The 18,728-nt window shown below is 42.1% G+C and overlaps 2 protein-coding genes across 8 annotated transcripts; one reads left to right on the plus strand and one right to left on the minus strand.

The window, feature by feature from the left end:
• Nucleotides 1-678: 678 nt before the first annotated feature.
• Nucleotides 679-6,934, minus strand: LOC139392649 (RNA polymerase II-associated protein 3-like). Of its 7 annotated transcripts, none has more exons than XM_071140782.1 (17): nucleotides 6,789-6,934; nucleotides 6,290-6,445; nucleotides 6,009-6,198; nucleotides 5,767-5,886; nucleotides 5,012-5,139; nucleotides 4,788-4,909; nucleotides 4,577-4,647; nucleotides 4,358-4,492; nucleotides 4,036-4,163; nucleotides 3,823-3,944; nucleotides 3,594-3,664; nucleotides 3,400-3,492; nucleotides 3,064-3,293; nucleotides 2,744-2,933; nucleotides 2,262-2,359; nucleotides 2,075-2,175; nucleotides 679-1,971 (listed from the first exon to the last, which is right to left on the minus strand). In XM_071140782.1, the coding sequence occupies exons 4-17, from the start codon at nucleotides 5,866-5,868 to the stop codon at nucleotides 1,886-1,888; spliced, it is 1,677 nt and encodes a 558-aa protein (XP_070996883.1). In that variant the 5' UTR covers nucleotides 5,869-5,886; nucleotides 6,009-6,198; nucleotides 6,290-6,445; nucleotides 6,789-6,934; the 3' UTR covers nucleotides 679-1,885. The 7 variants fall into 7 exon arrangements, with proteins under 7 accessions (XP_070996883.1, XP_070996878.1, XP_070996880.1 ...); XM_071140777.1 differs by having other exon boundaries at nucleotides 1,161-1,971; nucleotides 6,055-6,198; nucleotides 6,848-6,934; XM_071140779.1 differs by having other exon boundaries at nucleotides 1,161-1,971; nucleotides 5,788-5,886; nucleotides 6,055-6,198.
• Nucleotides 6,935-10,434: 3,500 nt separating this feature from the next.
• On the plus strand, nucleotides 10,435-18,651 carry LOC139392651 (mitochondrial inner membrane protease ATP23 homolog). The gene is made up of 6 exons (XM_071140784.1): nucleotides 10,435-10,671; nucleotides 10,956-11,001; nucleotides 16,070-16,151; nucleotides 16,260-16,397; nucleotides 16,518-16,601; nucleotides 16,891-18,651. The coding sequence occupies exons 1-6, from the start codon at nucleotides 10,521-10,523 to the stop codon at nucleotides 17,092-17,094; spliced, it is 705 nt and encodes a 234-aa protein (XP_070996885.1). The 5' UTR covers nucleotides 10,435-10,520; the 3' UTR covers nucleotides 17,095-18,651.
• The last annotated feature ends 77 nt before the right edge of the window (nucleotides 18,652-18,728 follow it).

The following is an 18,728-nucleotide window of genomic DNA, read 5'->3' on the forward strand; positions in this document are numbered from 1 at the left end:
CCACCTGTACCTACACCTGGATATACAAGGGGAGGCTGGCAGAGATGAACGCCTCCTTCTCCCTCACACCTGAGACAACCATGGACGGAGGACCCCTCAGCTGTGTGGCTTACAACTCAGTGACCAATGACAACAGCACTGCCAATACCTCAGTTGTGTTACTTGGTGAGCAGCAGTTAGATTGTATTTGTCAAAACATATTTCTATGCAGACCTTGAAACTGAGTGGTCTTGTCACTGTCGTATGAAGCATAAAAAGAGGTAGTTCAGAACGAACAAGCCATTCTAGGTCTAATGTTGACCTTTCTTTCAGATGGACCATCTAATGTGACCATCTCAGGACCAGGTGCCCTGGAGGTAGGGGTCAAGGCCAGTTTCAAGTGTATTGCCCAGTGCTCTCCCTCTTGCAGCTACACCTGGAGTGTGTATGGTCGGACCATGCACGGCAGCGTGGTTGATATAACCGTCAACCGTTACGTGGCCACTGAGTCTTTCAGCTGCGAGGAACACAACACGATCACCGGGAAGACAGCAACAGCCAATGAGACACTCAGTGTCACAGGTATGGTCAAACTACTATGATCCATCAATTTAATTGTTGGTCTTATAACACTTCCTACTACTCCATTCAACTGGGGACGGCATCTTCGGTAATAATTGTCATGCAACCGGCCAGTTATTGCCATCATTTTAATTTTAGTATAAGCTCGTAATTTATCATTATGCACATTTGAAAATTAGCTACACCAAACCTAGTGAATACAACAAAGCTTTGGTGAAACCCGCATCTCAATAAAGTTGACCACTTGGAACTTTTGAAAATGAAGCTTCTCTCGACCGTGCCGTTATGCTCGTAAAATGATTACCAACTTCACCGAATTCATGAAAAACTGCTATTGGGTAAACTGTTAACTGAGAAAAAAGTTGATTTGCCTGTGCTAAAATATAGGTATTAAGACAACTGACACGTTGCTTATAGCTCACGGTTATTCTCAGTTACATGCTAATACAATTATTGTGCAAGCCTTACATGTGTAATAGACATGCCACAAAGTTCAGTCAGCTATTAACATTTCTCCCCTTATTCCCAAAGATTCTCACTGGTGTGGATGTTGAGAACAGTCAAGACAAGAATTCCATTCAATGGCGATGGGACAACAATGCAATCTAACAGTGTCTTTATTATCTTGTACTGCTGTCTGGAAAATGTGTGCTTTGTTAATGCAGTTTGACAGACTTCCTGTAATTTGTTTATTTTCCACATATGTATACTTTGCCAACTTCTTAGTCCATGTGTAGATGTTAACTGTAAAATATAGGTTTTTGGTGTCATGTGAAAACGCTATTTGCTGAAAAGTATCTTCTCCATATCTGCACTTTCAGTGAACATCGATAAAGGTTGTCAATTTATTAAGTATTCACTCATTCACTGCAATTAATGTCTTGGAGATGTACGGTCCTGGACAGAAGAATTGAAAATAACACAAATGTTTTGCCTTTATTCATATTTCAGTTCTCATGGCTTTCTAAGAGTAGCAGATGAATATTTGAACAATTACCCATATGGTTCTTTTGGGCCGCAGTCAGATAGAACATTCTTGTTTTGGCCATGCAGAGTAACTACTGTTCTCATAAGGATGAAACTTATACATGTTGAGCCATAAGGGAAAAAAAATACAAAATAAAACAGTATTACATCAAAATGTTACAGACCTTCCAACATGGCAGCCGAAATTAAGTGACGCATTGTTGCGTACATACAGCAATGTTTGGATTAGTAACATGGACTAGAGCATTGGAAAAACTCCTTCAAGCGATTGCTTGCTGAAGTAAAAAAAAAATTTGCTCTCCGTGGCGATGTCCATTTTTAGGGTTCTGCACTCACGTCACACTCCATACTTCTTTTGCAGGGCTCCTACTGAAACGTCCTCAAGTCCAGCTTGACGAAGAAAGTCAAACAATTCTTGTAGAACTAGAAGAAAAAAAAAAAAGTTTGCCGTTATCAATGACATAATTTTGCATTGGGGTTAAATAATGTATCACAAACTGGGCCAGTTCAACAACCAAATCGGTACCTTTCTTCTCAGGGTTGGACATGAACATGACAGCCATATCGAACCGCCTCACACCGGCCAGATTCCTGAGGATCTCCAGTATGACAGGTGGCTCTTCCTTCCTTCATTTGATAAGGACAATGTGACAGTCACATTTCTTGTAAGAGCCATAACATTCGTAATGGCATGGTATTTGTACAGTACTTACTTGATGTAGAAGCTTTGTAACGTCCTTAGAATCTGATTGAGCATGTCTGGTTCAAGAGAGCTCTGGAAGATCTTTGCAAAAGCCTGAGGCTGGATTTGCTAAAACAACATAAACATACAAACATCAGTCCTTGGTGGCATCTACATGTTTTTCTCAGCAGAAAAGACAAATCTCATTGTATGGTGATTTGTTAGTGAACAAATAGAACCCCAAACAAGAGATGAGGTCGCTGCTGAAGAATAGATGATCACAACAAGACAGGCATCCAAGATAAGATATAGCCTATTAGTAGGTCACATCATTAGCAACCATTTTGTATAGGCTATAACTAAAATGTTAAATAAAAAAGGACATTAATAACCCATATTGTTTATTTATTTTCCCCTTTGAACTTGAACTATTTGCACATATGACATTTGAAAAGTCTATTCTTTTGGATGTGTAATATTGTGTTTATCATCATATTTTAATTCCACACCCACCTTCAAATACTTGTAGATGACTTCAGGGCCATTTCCAATCTTCCTTAGGTCTGCCTCTAGCTGGAAGCTGTTGGTGGGGGCAGGAGGTACGAGCTCAGTTGATGGTGTAGCAGGCGGTTCTGTTGGTTCACTGACAGTTGCCTCCCTGTGCTGCTGTGTCTGTGCTCTCACAGCATACCTCACAGGCCCTCTGAAATAAGAAAACAGCCTCATCAGTGGTGTTAAAGTCTAACTATTGACAAATGTTCTATTCAAAACGAACTAAAAACATGCATTAACAAAATCCTCAAGCCGTTCGGCAATTAAACAATATCTCTTACTTGACAGGGGAATGTGAGGGGAGGTTTGATGTTTCTTCAATCTTCGGGATCTTAGCACTGGGGGAGGTAGAGGGGGGTGAGGCCTGACCCTCTCTCACGGTGTATGCAATGGAGGTGGTCTTCTGGTGCCTAACATGGGGGGCTGTGGTTGAAGTCAACACAGCCGAGGACTCCTCCTGGACCAGGATCTTTCCACAAACCTCTTCAATGTCCACTCTACTCAATGGCTTCTGGGATAAGGAAATCCAATAGGAACATTGTCGTGTGTCAATCTTTCAAACCAAGTTTAGAAACAGCCTACCGAAAATATTTTCCTGTTTTATCTGAGTGACTCACGGTTGACTGCAGGTCAGGTGGTTTGTTAATTGGCTGTACTGTTCTCCGCTGTGCATGCTCTTCTGTTGCCAGCAGACCACTGGTGTCCATGTCCTAAGAGCAGAGAGAGGCTATGTCAATGATTTGTCAACAAAGACAACAGGTCTAAGAACATTAACACAAAAAACATAGTGAGCATGGAACCACATACGTACAATTGCAATCTTCTTCATCTCATAAAATGCCTGCTTGTTTCCTGGTTCTAGCTTCAGGACCTCCTCAAAATCTATAATAAAAATAATAAAACATGACATAATAAACAGTTCCATGACTACTGCTACCATTCACACAAAGACTTCAACCTGCTCAAGGTAGTTACATAGAAACATGCCAAGCCTATACAAAATGGTTGCCTACTAATAAGATAGGCTGTGTCTACTGTACCTTCTTTAGCTTGTTTGAGCAGTCCCAGAGCAGCCCTGGCTGTCCCTCTGCGGGCAAAGGCCTTTGAATAGGTGCCATCCAGGGCTATTGCTTTACTACAGTCCTCCTCAGCCTCTTTATATCTAAGGAGAGAATTAAGCTTAATCAATGCACAGCTTTGACAAAATTTACACTTATCCAATACTCTCTTATCCTGCCTTCCCTGCTGCTTACCTCTGCAGCTTTAAGTAAGCCATGGCCCGGTTGGCAGGCAGGAGGACGTTGGTGCTGTCCGCTTCCATGCCCTTGGTGTAGTACTCTACTGCAGCCTCGTACTTCCCCTCTTTGAAGTATGCATTCCCCTGAAAGAGTCAAGGTTTAGTGTCGTGGTAACGATTTAGAAAGCAATGCACTTAAAAACAGGCAAATAGCATGCTGTAGTACACCTGTGGTATGTCTTCAGCACTGCAGTGTCTCAGAGTCACTGGGTAACTGGTACCCAATATGTAGCGGGCCTACTCTAACAGCAAAATATAAGTGTAGCTGGTGGCTCTACCCTGTCTTTCTGCACCACCGCCTCCTGTCTCCTCTGCTGTTCCTCCATGAGCTGCTGTTGCTTGACGTCCACCACAGATGGCGTCACCACTGCAGCCTCTGGGCTTTCTGCCTTTCCACCCAGTTTAGCAATGACCTACCGATAGAGGAGAGGTTAGAGTGGATCAGGGAGGGGGATACAGAGGTACAGTAATAGATCCAACACCAGATAATGTCTCACCTCTTTGCATTTCATCACTTCCTTATGTGCCTCCAGGTTTCCAGGATCCAGCTTGAGAACCATTACATAATCTAGTTATGTAGAGGAAGGAAGCAGAAATAGTTTTTAAGTGACCTATTCTAAGATAATACAGCATATAAAAACTATACATCCTCTGCTGGCATTCTACCCATTTGAAAACATGTTTTGTTGTGTTACTATTACTCCTCACCTTCTAGGGCAGATTCATAATGTTGCAGGGCGAATCGAGACGCTCCTCTTCGTGCAAATGCTTTGAAGTAGTTACTGTCCAAAGCGATGGACAAGTTGCAGTCAGACTCGGCAACAGCAAACCTGACAGACAGAAATATGAATTCTCACATTAATGTTGTCATTTAAAATGTTTGTTTGTTTGTTTGTATATATATATAGCTTATTTCCTTACATGTTGCTTACTTTTTGAGTCTGAAGAAGCAGGCAGCTCGGTTTGTAGGCAGAACGGGGTTATAAGGGTCTGCGCCCATGCCTCTGGTGTAACACTCAATGGCATCCTCATACTTCCCTTCTTTGAACAGCTGACTGCCCTGAAAAGCAATTGTCAAACTCAGTACATAAAATATAAGATTTTGCAATCTATACATACAATACAAGTAGTAACATTTACTGACTACCGACTGAGTATTATCAACTACTACCATCAATGACTGGTGATAGTTGCTAGAGGCCCCGATGGCGGTATACTCTTTGGGTAATTGTCTAGGATTTCAGAGGCAACTTTCTAGTCCTACAGACATCTAAATCACAGCATTCTGCAAACAAATGCCCAGTGTGCAAGTCTGTTCCTTGAATTGACCTTCAATGGTGGTCATTGTGTCATCATAAAAATAATAAGTCATATTTTAAAATGACAACATTTACATGAGAAATCATATTTGAGGCGGCAGGGTAGCCTAGTGGTTAGAGCGTTGGACTAGTAACCGGAAGGTTGCGAGTTCAAACCCCCGAGCTGACAAGGTACAAATCTGTCGTTCTGCCCCTGAACAGGCAGTTAACCCACTGTTCCCAGGCCGTCATTGAAAATAAGAATTTGTTCTTAACTGACTTGCCTGGTTAAATAAAGGTAAAATAAAAAAAAAAAAAAAAAAAATTCTGTATGTGTCAGGTTTTCTGTGGCTGAGTCTGACTACAATACTATGAGTGTGAAGTCGTACTTTCTCCTTCTCAGCAAGCACCTTGTCTTGGTCAGTAGCAGGAACCCCAGAATCCTCAGACTCAGAGTCATTGGATTCAGCAGCGCTGTCCTCTTTATCCATGGACTCCAATACCTTGTCCTACCAGAAGACAAAAAAAAACACCCCAAGAAATGTTTAGTGTAACAGCAAGCAGTACATTCTGTTTAGCATGGTGCACTACTGCCATTCAGTTTAAAACCATATACTTAGTTTAAACTCACTATTGAAATCAAAGGAGAAACAGGCAAGATCCACCTAATCCATTACCACATCAAATTTGTCCCATGACTGATAGTCATGAGACTTTATCCTGCGTGCTTGTTTTGGTTCAGTATTTGCATTGTTGTCTGATGCCTTCTTTTTCTCTCGCTTCTTTTTGTAGTCCTTGTTTCGCACTGGTGGCAGGCTTTTCTAAGGCAGGAATACATAGGTCAGGATCTTTCTAACATAGCACAATCTCAACGGCAAATATAAAATATACACATTTTCAAGTGTTACATACTTGAGACTTGCTAAAGCTCCCAGTTCTTAGTTGCTCATCCTTCCTCTTTATGTCAGTTTCCCAGCTGTCAAGATCTTTCATGAAGTTATGCAGGTCCTCTGCATTTTGTCGCATTTGCAGTTGGAGTTCAATGGCTTTGTTTTCAGACATGCCTACCTGTCAAATACATTGAATATACTAGGTTGACAAAACAGGAGATAGGATCACTTTCATTTAATATGTTAGTAAGCTAGCTACATCAAGTCAACGGGGACAGAAACAATAAAACACTATCTTTATTGACGTTACTCAAACTGTGGAGCTAGTAACATCAGGCTACTGTTGACTAACTACTATAACACCAAGGAGCTAGCTACAGTTGAGACATTAGATAGTCACGGCTGTCTCGCAAAAGCAGCCATTTATAGCTGGTAGCTAGCTAGTTGCCTAAGCGAACGCAACGCTTTTAACGAGTTTCGACCTGGATATAAGAGCTGATTACATTATAATATTTGAGTACCTGTTACTTGCGTCCCAAATTGATTGTAATTTATCAGTTTACGTTTAAACGAGGCTTACTAGCATTTAACGTTCGCTACAAACTATCACCATACTGTCGTTTTCTGTTTGTGTTCGGCGCCATGACAGCATGTCCTCTTCTTCGATGGCGTTTAATTGCGGTTGGCAACCAATACATTTTGCATTACTGCCACCTACTAGACTGGAATACTCCCCTATACTTTGCTTATTAAAAAATTAACAAACAACACTCACAAAAAAGTAAAACCACGCTACTCCAGTATTTAAATATATTTAGTTCTTCCTCAGGCCAACAACCTGAAAGGATTGGACACCACAACTTAACACACCCCGTAACTCGCCTGATGTCAAGTCTCGCACACCCAAATACCTCTCAGCAGCTGCCACCACAACCTACATCTTCTGCGACTTACGTTCCATCCCTGCAGTACAGTTGATAACCATTGCTATAAATGCTAAAAATCTAAATCGTACTGAAAAATGTGTAACTTGTTGGCCTATCCTCCTGTACTGGTACAGATCTGCTACTCACACCACTTCTCTCAGGATCTGTCCCCCTTGACCCATCTTCCTCTACTTTCTTTACTGCCTCAGCATATGACAACTTTTCCACAGGACACTTCTGATCCACAGCCCCATGGGCACCCCTACAATTAACACATACCACTACTTTCCCCAATGCTACACATTCCTTTGACTCATCTGTAACATAATGCATTTGTCACAAAAGCCAGTACAGGATAACGTATATACCCTAACATCACTGTCGGTCAGACTCAAAATCAGAACTCAAAATAACCGACAATGACGCTTCTATTTAAACCACTCACGACACCCTGTCTGTCGCACCAAACGACGAGCATCACAAACATTGGGAATCTTCCCCTTCAGCTGGTCAACCTTTTACTGCTACTCCAGTAATCACTCCTTTCAATGGCACCCATTTCTTGAGAGCAAAACAATTTACATTTCTTGGCCCCATTCCTTTTAACGCGGAGCGCCTTCTCCCTCTGAACAGCAGAAACAAACAAAGACCACGTCTGGTTACCTTCAAAGATTCCACAGCACCCAGCTCTGTTTTCACCCACCCTGAAACCACAAATGGATCAGCGAAAAGGCACGGGTCCCCTTTTTCCAAAACCTCCACTCCTACTGTCAGACATCTTTATCCCGGTGTCCACATTTCTCGGGCTGGTTGAATTGGAGGGGGCGATGCCAGATCAATAGCAAAGGCGGTAGTTGAGTTTCTTGGGAAGTGTAACCTTAAAAAAGAGAATCTTCAGGGTATTGGCACTGATAATGCGTCCGTGATGACTGGGGTGCACAAGATTTTAAAGGAAAAATGTGCATTGCCAGATTTGGTACTCATCTGCTGTGTGTGCCAGTCTTCACAATTGGCTGTCTGTGCAGAATACAAAGAAACCATCCCTAGGAGTGTTGAGTACTTAATCAGGGAAACCTACAACTGGTTTTCGATTTCCACAAAACGGGCGCAAGGCGTTAATTGTGGCCAGAAACCCCTGCAGATCACGGCTATCGATTGAGCCTGCGGTAACTCATATATTGAGCCAGTGGGAAGAACTGAAACTCCACTTTGAGTTGACCAATGCCAGTGAGCGTTGCTACATGGCTGATGTGCTCCACGCCATGTACATGGACAAGACCAACTATGTCTACCTGATATTCTTGAAATCAATCCTGTCAGACGTACAAGTTGCAGTGAAGTCATTTGAGGGTGAGCAAACAGATCCTGTCAAGCTTTTGGACAATCTGGTACACCTTTTAACATCAAATGGCAAAAATGGATGTCCTGAAGGATGCCATACCTTCGGTACCTTTTCGAGCACACGGTGTACCAACTCAGTCTTGCGCCAGAGGAGAAAAAGGTCATTCGGAGACAGTGCATCAACTACATTGTTGCTTTAAGCAAGGAGCTGCAAGCAAGGCTCCCAGACAACCTAGAAGTCTTGTGAAACATGGCCTTGTTCAGTGTTAAGGAAACACTAAAGCACAATAAAGGCACCACTGAAATTATTAAAGTAGCTGGGCTACTGGGATACCAGCCCCAAACAATTTATCAAATGGTTTCCAATGGAGAAACATCCATCTGTTTAGGTGGGACTCAACTGAAAATACAGTCGAGTTTTGAAGTGAAGTCAATAACTACACGGACTCTTCCGGGTCAAATCCATTTGAAGAACTGTGCAAAGCTGCACTCACTGTCCTCTCCTTACCACACTCAAATGCGGAGGTTGAACGGCTGTTCAGCCAAAAGAGTGTGGTCAAGTCAAAGTTAAGAAATAGAATGTCACTTCACACTCTCAACTCCATACTCCTGGTGCGGTATGGACTGAAGCTGGCTGGTGATACCTGTTACCAGCATAAACTACCAAGTGAAGTTCTGCAGCAGTTTGGCAGCATACAGATTTAAGGCCACTCCATCCTCTACTGCTGGTTCCAGCTCCATGACAATGCAGGTGGACAGTGAAGATGAAGAGGATTGCCAATCTATGATTCATCATATTTACAGTACGTACGCAAGGAGTGGACTTTCTGGAACTGGCAGAGACACACAACTGATGGTGGTAGTGTGTACTGCAGTGTGTGTGAGAACAGTGGCAATATCTGGAGGAGACCATTGAGCAGCTAGCCAGCCAAGCACCACAACAACCTGGAGAGAGCTGGAGAGAGTTGCCTAGCACATAGCTCATTATTTGTTCAATGAGATAGCATATATACCTTGGTATTAGCCTGTACCTATAAATGTTGATCAGTTAGGTAACATGTTAACTAACTACCAATACACTGCTTAAAACTTGAATTGTTCAGAATGTGTAGGTTCACTAGTTAAAAAGAAAATAAATACAATTTAATTGTTCAATAATTCAATGTGTTGTGTTTAAAAATAAAAATGTGATCATATAAAATGTGTTGTGTTTATATTACTTTTCCAAATAAAAATATATGATAATAAATAAACAAATCTAAACTAACAAATGTGAAATCATGTTTTTCGCCGAGATGGCCAGTCAATTTGAGTAACGTTATTGTGTATTCTGTTTAATGACGCAGTTTTACGTTACTACGTCGCAATGACATCCCAACGCCATTTAGCAACTTTTAGCAACAAATCGACCTGCCTCTAGCAACTCACTGAAAGTTAGTTGGCAACACTGTACCGAACGTGCACGCAGTTAATGTTACTTGCCAATGCATAGAGTAATGTGTTTCAATAAACCTAGTTTGTAATTATATTAGAAAAATCAAATGTATTTTCTATAACTAGCTAACAACAATGTTGTCGCTGACATTAATTTAATCTTTCACCTCTGGTTTACAAGGTAAAATTAGTTTTATACTGGATATTCTGTTTTCTCTTGTCAATAGTTAATAGTTAGTGCAAGCATGCCTTGACTATGAAAATTGTATATTCTGAATCAGCATGGATGGATAGAAAAAAAAAAGTGGATTTTTCTCCATTTCTCCATCTCTTTCTCTCATATATATATATATATATATAATATTATTTTAAAAATACAGTATATCATTATCATAGTCATGGCACACCGTGTAAGATCTATTGATGATTGAAAAACGAATATCTAATATCAAACTACTTTTACCTCGGTCTGGTTTACCACGTGATTTGAAAAACAGAACGACCTCTCGTTGCTAGGCTGTAAGTAGCTATTTTAGGAACTATTTTCATGCAATGGATCAAACTGAACAGCAAGAAGAGGACTATGGATATAACCTATTCCCGGAGAGGAATTCGGGAAAGTTCCAAAAGGGATCGATAGCAGAAAGCTTGTTCACTTTCAATCACAAATGTCAGGTCATGCTACAATTCGCAATGGAAACAAGTAAGCTAACAGGCTAGCAAGCTGATATGTCTGTCATCCTCAAATATATCGCATGGCAATAGTTAGCTAGATGACCGTGTAACCATTGATGCCATGTTTACATTTGTCATATACGTCATAGCCATGTTTCTAGCAAGCTTAGCTAGCCAACTAGCTAGCAATCGTTGAACAGTAAAAAGACTGTCATGAGTAAGCCAGTTAGCTATAAGCTAGTTGTTGAATGACCTGATTGCTGTCATGGTGCATAACCGATTAGGCCTAATCTCATTCTATCTCCCCTTCAGGTCCATATGCAAAGCTTCTCCTTGGAGCCATGAAAAGCTCAGGATGGTAAGTGTCAGCCAGCCACTAGCATCATCAATCACAACTCAACAAGGCTGTCAGCTGCCATAATTCTTCTTCTTCCTCCTATTAGTTACCAGCAGACTAGACACTGTAATGCGTATTGCTGCCTTTCTCAGGCTGGAGAGTGAAAAACACACTTCATTATATAAATAGCCTAGGTGCAAGCAGATGGAATAAAGAAACCACAACAGCTTCCTTTCTATTTTGCTCCGCCTGTCATTTGAGCCCAAAATAGTTACAAGCGAAAATGTGGTTACACCCAATTTAGTCAGCTCACAGAAAAATATCCTCCTATTCTCAGCATACTGTCTGCTATAACAGAACATGCGTCACAGTAGTACAGTCTCTACCACCCCACATTCCTCAGACTTGCCATCTGGGTGTTTCTCCACTAACAATAACTCACTTCCCAATCCACAATGCCCCAACCTCAGCCTCATCAACAGAACCCCATCCCTCCTTTCCCTCCCCAGATACCTACTACCCTTCCTCTTAGAATTCTGGACAGACAAAAACTTCCTACCCCGCTCCTCTCTCTCCCACTCCTACATTCCATCCCCCCTAATGGGACCACCACATCTCCCTCCTGAAAGCGGCCTTTGCCACCATATCGGCTGCCTCATTTCCTCCTACCCCAACATGAGTTGGAACCCACAGAAAACCTACCTTGCAGCCTTTCTGCCCCACCTTATAAAAATCCATCATCAGCTCTATTATCAGGTCTGGGTGTGCCTTTGACTTCCCTTCTCTCAGCGGAACGAGGCTGGCAGCAGAGTCTGAACACAAAACACAGTTTTAGGGCCCACTTATTTGACCCATCCCAATGGTCACACTAGTACTAGCATTTCAGCAGAGAAGACTGAAACTCCATCAGACAGCTGCCTCCCCTGATGTATCTGAAACTGGGAACATGTATCCCAAACTCTGCTCTCCCACTGCCTGGTTTCTTTGATCCATCTGTTAATATGTGTAAGTAGGCACCCCCAGGCTCACGGCAGATGGGCCTCAACCACCGGAGAAGGCTCTCTACAGTCCTTAGTCCTTATTACATCAAGAATGTTCATGTCAACATCAGGCTCTGGCAACAGCCTCCGTGGAACACACAGCCAGCAGACAGGGACCCCCACTTCCAGACCTACCATTCCTGACTCCACCCCCCGTTAGTGCACTTGGGTCAGATAGCTTGGCCTACCTCTTCTCACTCCAGTTCCCTCCCCCCATTCCCATGCCTCTCCTAACAGACACCTTGCAGGGTGAGATGATACATGCCCCTGCACTTTCATCCCATAGCGCAATGCCAGCTTAGCTAGTTGTAGCCTCAACGGAACCTCCTCCATTTCAGTCAACAACGCAGGGATAGGGGTAGTTTGAAATGCCCCACAGCACAACCGCAGCGCAATTGTCTGTACCACATCCAACATCTGTAGTGTTGTAGCCAAACCTCCATGAATTTGAATGCCTTGACCCGGTCCAGCAGTCAACCACACATTTCAAGCCCTTGCACAACCTTCTTTCTTTTAAATCCCAAAATTACAAACTTGCTCTTTGCTGCTTAAATTCTAAATCCCCACTTATCTGCCCAATCCACCACCTTTTCCATTGCCTCTTGCACCTTCTGGACCACAAACAGGATATTCCTTCCTCTTTTCCAGAGCACCCCATAATCGGAAAACAGGGAAAGGCCCAAAGCAGGCCCAACATCCTGGAACATGGCATTCACCATTTATGTTAAATAAAACTGGACTAATTACACTTACCTGCGGTGTCCCATTCTCTATCCCCACTAACTCAGAATAAGCTCCACCAACTTCGACCTGTGTGGTCCGGTTCTTGAAGAAATCCTGGATCCAATTAAACAGCAACCACTCACCCCAGCAGAATATAGCTCCAGCAGCAGTCCCCCTTTACAGAGCATGTCGTATGCCATTTCAATGTCCAGAAACAACACCACCACTCCCTCCTTGTTGGCCAGCGCCTTCTTTATATCACAGTCCAGTACTAGCACTGAGTCCATAGTACACCTTCCTAACCTAAAACCACTCTGGTACGAGGAAAACATACATTTACTCTCAAACATATGTACTAATCTGTCTGTGACCATTCTTTCCATTACTTAACACAGTACAGAGGTCAACGCTATGGGTCTGTATGAACCCGGGTGTGATGCTTCTTTTCACGGTTTTACAGTTGGTACCACTAAGGCATGTTTCCACAGTGCTGGTAATGCCCCTTCTTCTCCTACTGTTAACGCCAGTACCTCCTCCAGTAACAAATCATCCAGGTGTTTAAGTTGCTCATAACATAGCCCATCCAATCCCAGGGCTGTGTTTCCTCCTTGTATCACCCGGCTCATTCATTGCAAAAAACACGTTACTCGGGTCTAGCTGCCATGACACTGATTTATTGTACACTGAACAAAAATATAAACGTAACATGTAACAATTTCAGATTTTGCTGAGTTACAGGAAATCAGTCAATTTAAATGAATTCATTAAGCCCTAATCTACAAATTTCACATGACTGGGAATACAGAAATGCGTGCATCTGTTGGTCACAGATACCTTTAAAAAAAAGGTAGGGGCGTGGATAAGGAAACCAGTCAGTATCTGGTGTGACCACCATTTGCCTCCTGAGGTGTGACACATGTCCTTTGCATAGAGTTGATCAGGCTGTAGATTGTGGCCTATGGAATGTTGTCCCACTCCTCTTCAATTGCTGTGTGAAGTTGCTGGATATAGACGAGAACTGGAGCACGCTTTTGTACACGTCGATCCAGAGCATTCCAAACATGCTCAATAGGCTTCATGTCTGGTGAGTATGCAGGCCGTGGAAGAACTAGGACATTTTCAGATTCCAGGAATTGTTTACAGATCCTTGGGACACGGGGCCATTATCATGCTGAAACATGAGGTGATGGCAGCGGATTAATTGCTTGACAATGGGCCTCAGAATCTCGTCATGGTATCTCTGTGCATTCAAATTGCCATCGATAAAATGCAATTGTGTTCATTGTCCATAGTTTATGCCTGCCCATACCATAACCCCACTGACACCATGGGGCACTCTGTTCACAACGTTGACATCAGCAAACCACTCGCAAACCACACGGCACTACACACGCTGTCTGCCATCTGCCCGGGAACAGTTGAAACTGGGATTCGTCTGTGAAGAGCACACTTCTCCAGCGTGCCAGTGACCATCGAGGTGAGCATTTTCTCATTGAAGTCAGTTATGACACTGAACTTCAAAACCCTGGTGAGGACGACGAGCATGCAGATGAGCTTCCCTGAGATGGTTTCTGACAGTTTGTGCAGAAATTCTTCGGTTGTGCAAAACCCATGTTTCGTCAGCTGTCCAGGTGGCTGGTCTCTGACGATCCCGCAGGTGAAGAAGCCGGCTGTGGAGGGCCTGGGCTGATGTGTTTACACATGGTCTATGATTGTGAGGCCAGTTGGACGTACTGCCAAATTCTCTAAAATGACATTCGAGGCAACTTATGGTAGAGAAATTAAAATTGTATTCTCTGGCAACAGCTCTGGTTGACATTCCTGCAGTCAACATGGCATTTGCACGCTCCCTCAACTTGAGACATGTGTGGCATTGTATTTTGTGACAAAACTGCACATTTTAGTGGCCTTTTATTGTCCCCAACACAAGGTGCACCTATGTAATGATCATGCTGTTTAATCAGCTTCTTGATATGCCACACCTGTAAGGTGGATGGATTTTCACTAGTGCTCACTAACAGGGATGTAAACAAATTTGTGCACACATGTTGAGAGAAATAAGCATCTGTGCTTATGGAACATTTACAAACAGTACAAACATATTACATGTTGCGTTTATATTTTTGTTCAGTATAATTGTAAGACAGACATTACAATTAGAATAAGACATATTGTAAGGCTTTAGTCACATGAACAGAAGTCAAGCTCTAACCACAGGGTAGCCTTGGACTAGTAACCGGAAGGTTGCAAGTTCAAACCCCTGAGCTGACAAGGTACAAATCTGTCTTTTTGCCCCTGAACAGGCAGTTAACCCACTGTTCCTAGGCCGTCATTGAAAATAAGAATTTGTTCTTAACTGACTTGCCTAGTTAAAAAGGTCAAATAAATAAAATTATAATATGTCATTACAGTTTTGCTACATTATCTATTATATTATACACTGAGTGTACAAAACATTAGGAACACCTTCCTAATATTGAGTTGCACCCCCTTTTGCCCTCAGTACAGCCTCAATTAGTTGGGGCATGGACTCTACAAGGTGTCAAGTGTTCCACAGGGATGCTTGCCCATGTTGACTTCCAATGCTTCCCAAAGTCGTCAAGTTGGCTGGATGTCCTTTGGGTGGTGGACCATTGTTAATACACACGGAAACTGTTGAGCTTGAAAAACCCAGCAGCGACGCCAGTGCAGTTCCCTAGTGGGGTCGCGACCCCGACTTTGAATCCCACTGATCTACACTGACGTGGATTTAACAAGTGACATCAATAAGGGATCACAGCTTTCACCTGGCCAGTTTGTCATGGAAAGAGCAGGTGTCCTAATGTTTTTTTTTTTCTTCTATTGTGTTATTTACTGTACGCTTGTTTATTCCATGTGTAACTCTGTGTTGTTGTTTGTGTCGCACTGCTTTGTTTTATCTTGGCCAGGTCACAGTTGTAAATGAGAACTTGTTCTCAACTGGCTTACCTGGTTAAATAAAGGTGAAAGGGAAAAAAAAAAAAAAACAACTATGTTTTGTACAGTCACTGTAGGTAACACAGGGGTGTCAATCTAATTATACCGGGGACCGAGTGTCTTTTTTTTTCTTTTGATTGAGACCTAGACAACCAGGTGAGGAGAGTTCCTTACTAATTACTGACCTTAATTCATCAGTCATGTACAGGGGTGGAGCGAAAACCCACAGACACTCTGCCCTCTGTGGAATGAGTTTGACACGTGATGTAATAGATATATCATGCTGTTTTTTTTCTTCTTTTTCTTCCATGCTAATGTACATTTGACATCATTATGCCACCCTTTTGTCAAGTATTATTTTGTCTCTTCAGTGCAGTGTACAAAGATAGACATTTCTCCTGTGAAGACTGTGATGGGACTGTCAGTGGCGGTTTTGATGCAACATCATCACAAGTAAGACAGCTAGAACCGTTACCTTTGTGTACAGGTTCACATGCTACATTGTGTACTTTGAATCATATCTGTAAGATACCAATTGTTTTTCCCCCTTCCCATTTCTAGATTGTTTTGTGTCAGAATAATATTCACCAGCAGTCCCACATGAACCGGGTGGTTACACATGAGCTCATCCATGCCTTTGACCACTGCCGGGCGCATGTGGATTGGTTTAACAACTTCAAGCACTTGGCCTGCTCAGAGGTGAGACCCAAGAGATAAATGTGCATGTTATGGGGAAATGAATTGTGTTTGTAATCAGTTTTAATTGTGTTTTTAAAGGAAGTCATGTTAATTGTTCGGCTCTTTTTTAATTTTTTTTAGATTCGAGCAGCTAATCTCAGTGGGGATTGCTCTTTCCATAATGAAGTATCCAGGTTCAACTTTGGCCTCAAGAAGCACCATCAGGTAATATCTGGAGATCATGTGAATTCACTGCAAACAAAATTATTCTTACTTGTATGTATTTCAGTCAAAACTGCTATCCTTCATGGTATAGCAAAACATTATTTTTTTTTCCCCAACCTGTGGAATGTTATGTTTGAATTGACAACCTGTTTAGTTGAAACTGTAGTACAATGTAATAACAAGTATAGCACTGCCTTTTTCAGTGCTTAGCGATTAACAAGAAGTGCTAATGATGGCCAATATTCACATGAAGAACTTCCTACCTAACCCATTTACTACTATCTATCAGGAATGTGTTCGGGGACGTGCCTTGCGTTCCATCCTTGCTGTTAGGAAGGTGAGCCGAGAGGAGGCAGAGAAAGTGGTGGACGAGGTATTCGACACTTGCTTCAATGACCACGCCCCTTTCGGCCGCATCCCACATGACAAGAAGGACGCCAAGTTTGCCTACAGAGATTTTGAGAACCGAGATCGGTATTCCGCAAACCTTTAATGTGTTATTACGTGTACAAATGAATTGTAATTTAATTTCCATGGGTGCTATTGTGAGGATCCTTGCAGAAACCTGGGCAACCTACCTACCACTGCCCTAAGCAGAATGACTGTGTCAAAAATTGTATGAAATTACCTCCTGAAGGGAAAATTCAGAGTTCTTTCTCTCTGTCATTTAAATAAATCAAAGGATATAATAAGGACCTCCTCCTATAATAGGACCTCCTGCTCTCACCTACCGTCAACCAGTCATGTCTATACGGAGCCCTCCATAATGTTAAAACATTTGAGAGACGCACGTCGATGCGGTAGAGCTCAATTTTGCCTCCGCGAGGCTCCGCAATTGAGTCACACAAGCCATACTGCGCCTACGACCACTTCTTTGGATCAAGCATAAATTGTCTCCAAATCTCGAATAAGAGTTTTGCATACCTGGATAACACAATGTTTGCACATCATTATTTTTTAAATTCTTCAAGCTCTGTCAAGTTGGTTGTTCATCATTGCAACACAGACATTTTTAAGTCTTGACATAGATTTTCAAGCCAATTTATTAAGTCAACACTTTATAGTAGGCCACTTAGGAACATTCAATGTCGTCTTGGCAAGCAACTCCGGTGTCTGTTGGAAAGCTGATGGTACCAGATTTTCCTCTTGGGTTTTGCCTCTTCTTAGCTTTATTCAGTTTTCTTCATTTATTTATTTTTACTCTCAAATCCTTGCAGATGACAAGTATGCCCATAACACGATGCAGCCACCACCATGCTTGAAAATAGGAAGAGTGGTACTCAGTGATGTGTTGTGTTGGATTTGCCCCAAACATAACACTTTGTATTCAGGACATACATTTTTATGAAATTCACTGTGGAGGATGATCCTCCCCTTCCTCCTCTGAGGAGCCTCCACTGATTCTCACCTATATTTTAAGGTACACTGTTGTCCTCTGAATGTCAGTGCAGCTGAGGCCTCTCTTTCTCAGTGTGTGGGGGGAAAAGTAAAAACAAAAAACTTATTCCCCAGACAGATGATGGCAAACACTACCTCTACATCTTATAAACTTCCTACTGTAAAATGTAACTGGGGACATTTTTATAGGACATTAGCATTTTGAGAATCCGTTATCCTTCTTTGGATTAATGAGGAACGGTTACGCGGGAATTAGCCTCATAATCTTCCCACACCATATACTGCATATGGTGACTCTCAGGCTATCGCAAAGAGTCCAGACATCGACTACGACATTTTAATTGTAATTAGAAATAGTGTGGTGAAAGTTACACTGTACTTGTCTTTAATGTATACTCCACCAACAGGCACTACAGAGGGCATATATTTTACATGGGATCAAACAACAAGAAGAGTTGGTTGAATAAGACAAAGAAAAGAAGATTAGGTTCATTTGTGTAGTTTGCAAAAAAAGTACACCCTCATAGGCAAGCAGGGGATTAGTGTTAACTGCATAATAACTAGTAAACAACAGCAGTTAGAGGATATTATCCAAATGACTATGGGAATACCACACAATAAAATATATTGCCATTCATATAAAACAATAAAATGACTTGTAGAATTATTAACTTAACTATGTTAATTGCCATATTGAACAACACTGTGCTTTGTGACATGATCCTTTTT

Source organism: Oncorhynchus clarkii, chromosome 33 (assembly GCF_045791955.1).
Source record: "Oncorhynchus clarkii lewisi isolate Uvic-CL-2024 chromosome 33, UVic_Ocla_1.0, whole genome shotgun sequence".
Classification (NCBI taxonomy): Eukaryota; Metazoa; Chordata; class Actinopteri; order Salmoniformes; family Salmonidae; genus Oncorhynchus; species Oncorhynchus clarkii.

Coding starts and splice junctions, on each gene's coding strand:
- LOC139392649 (XM_071140777.1), bottom strand. Junction 4,648..4,787: donor TTATGAATCTGCCCTAGAAG/GTGAGGAGTAAT, acceptor CTACATAACTAG/ATTATGTAATGGTTCTCAAG. Junction 2,934..3,063: donor CCCTCACATTCCCCTGTCAA/GTAAGAGATATT, acceptor TTCTTATTTCAG/AGGGCCTGTGAGGTATGCTG.
- LOC139392651 (XM_071140784.1), top strand. CDS start 10,521: ATGGATCAAACTGAACAGCAAGAAGAGGACTATGGATATAACCTATTC. Junction 10,672..10,955: donor ACAATTCGCAATGGAAACAA/GTAAGCTAACAG, acceptor TCTCCCCTTCAG/GTCCATATGCAAAGCTTCTC. Junction 16,152..16,259: donor TTGATGCAACATCATCACAA/GTAAGACAGCTA, acceptor TCCCATTTCTAG/ATTGTTTTGTGTCAGAATAA.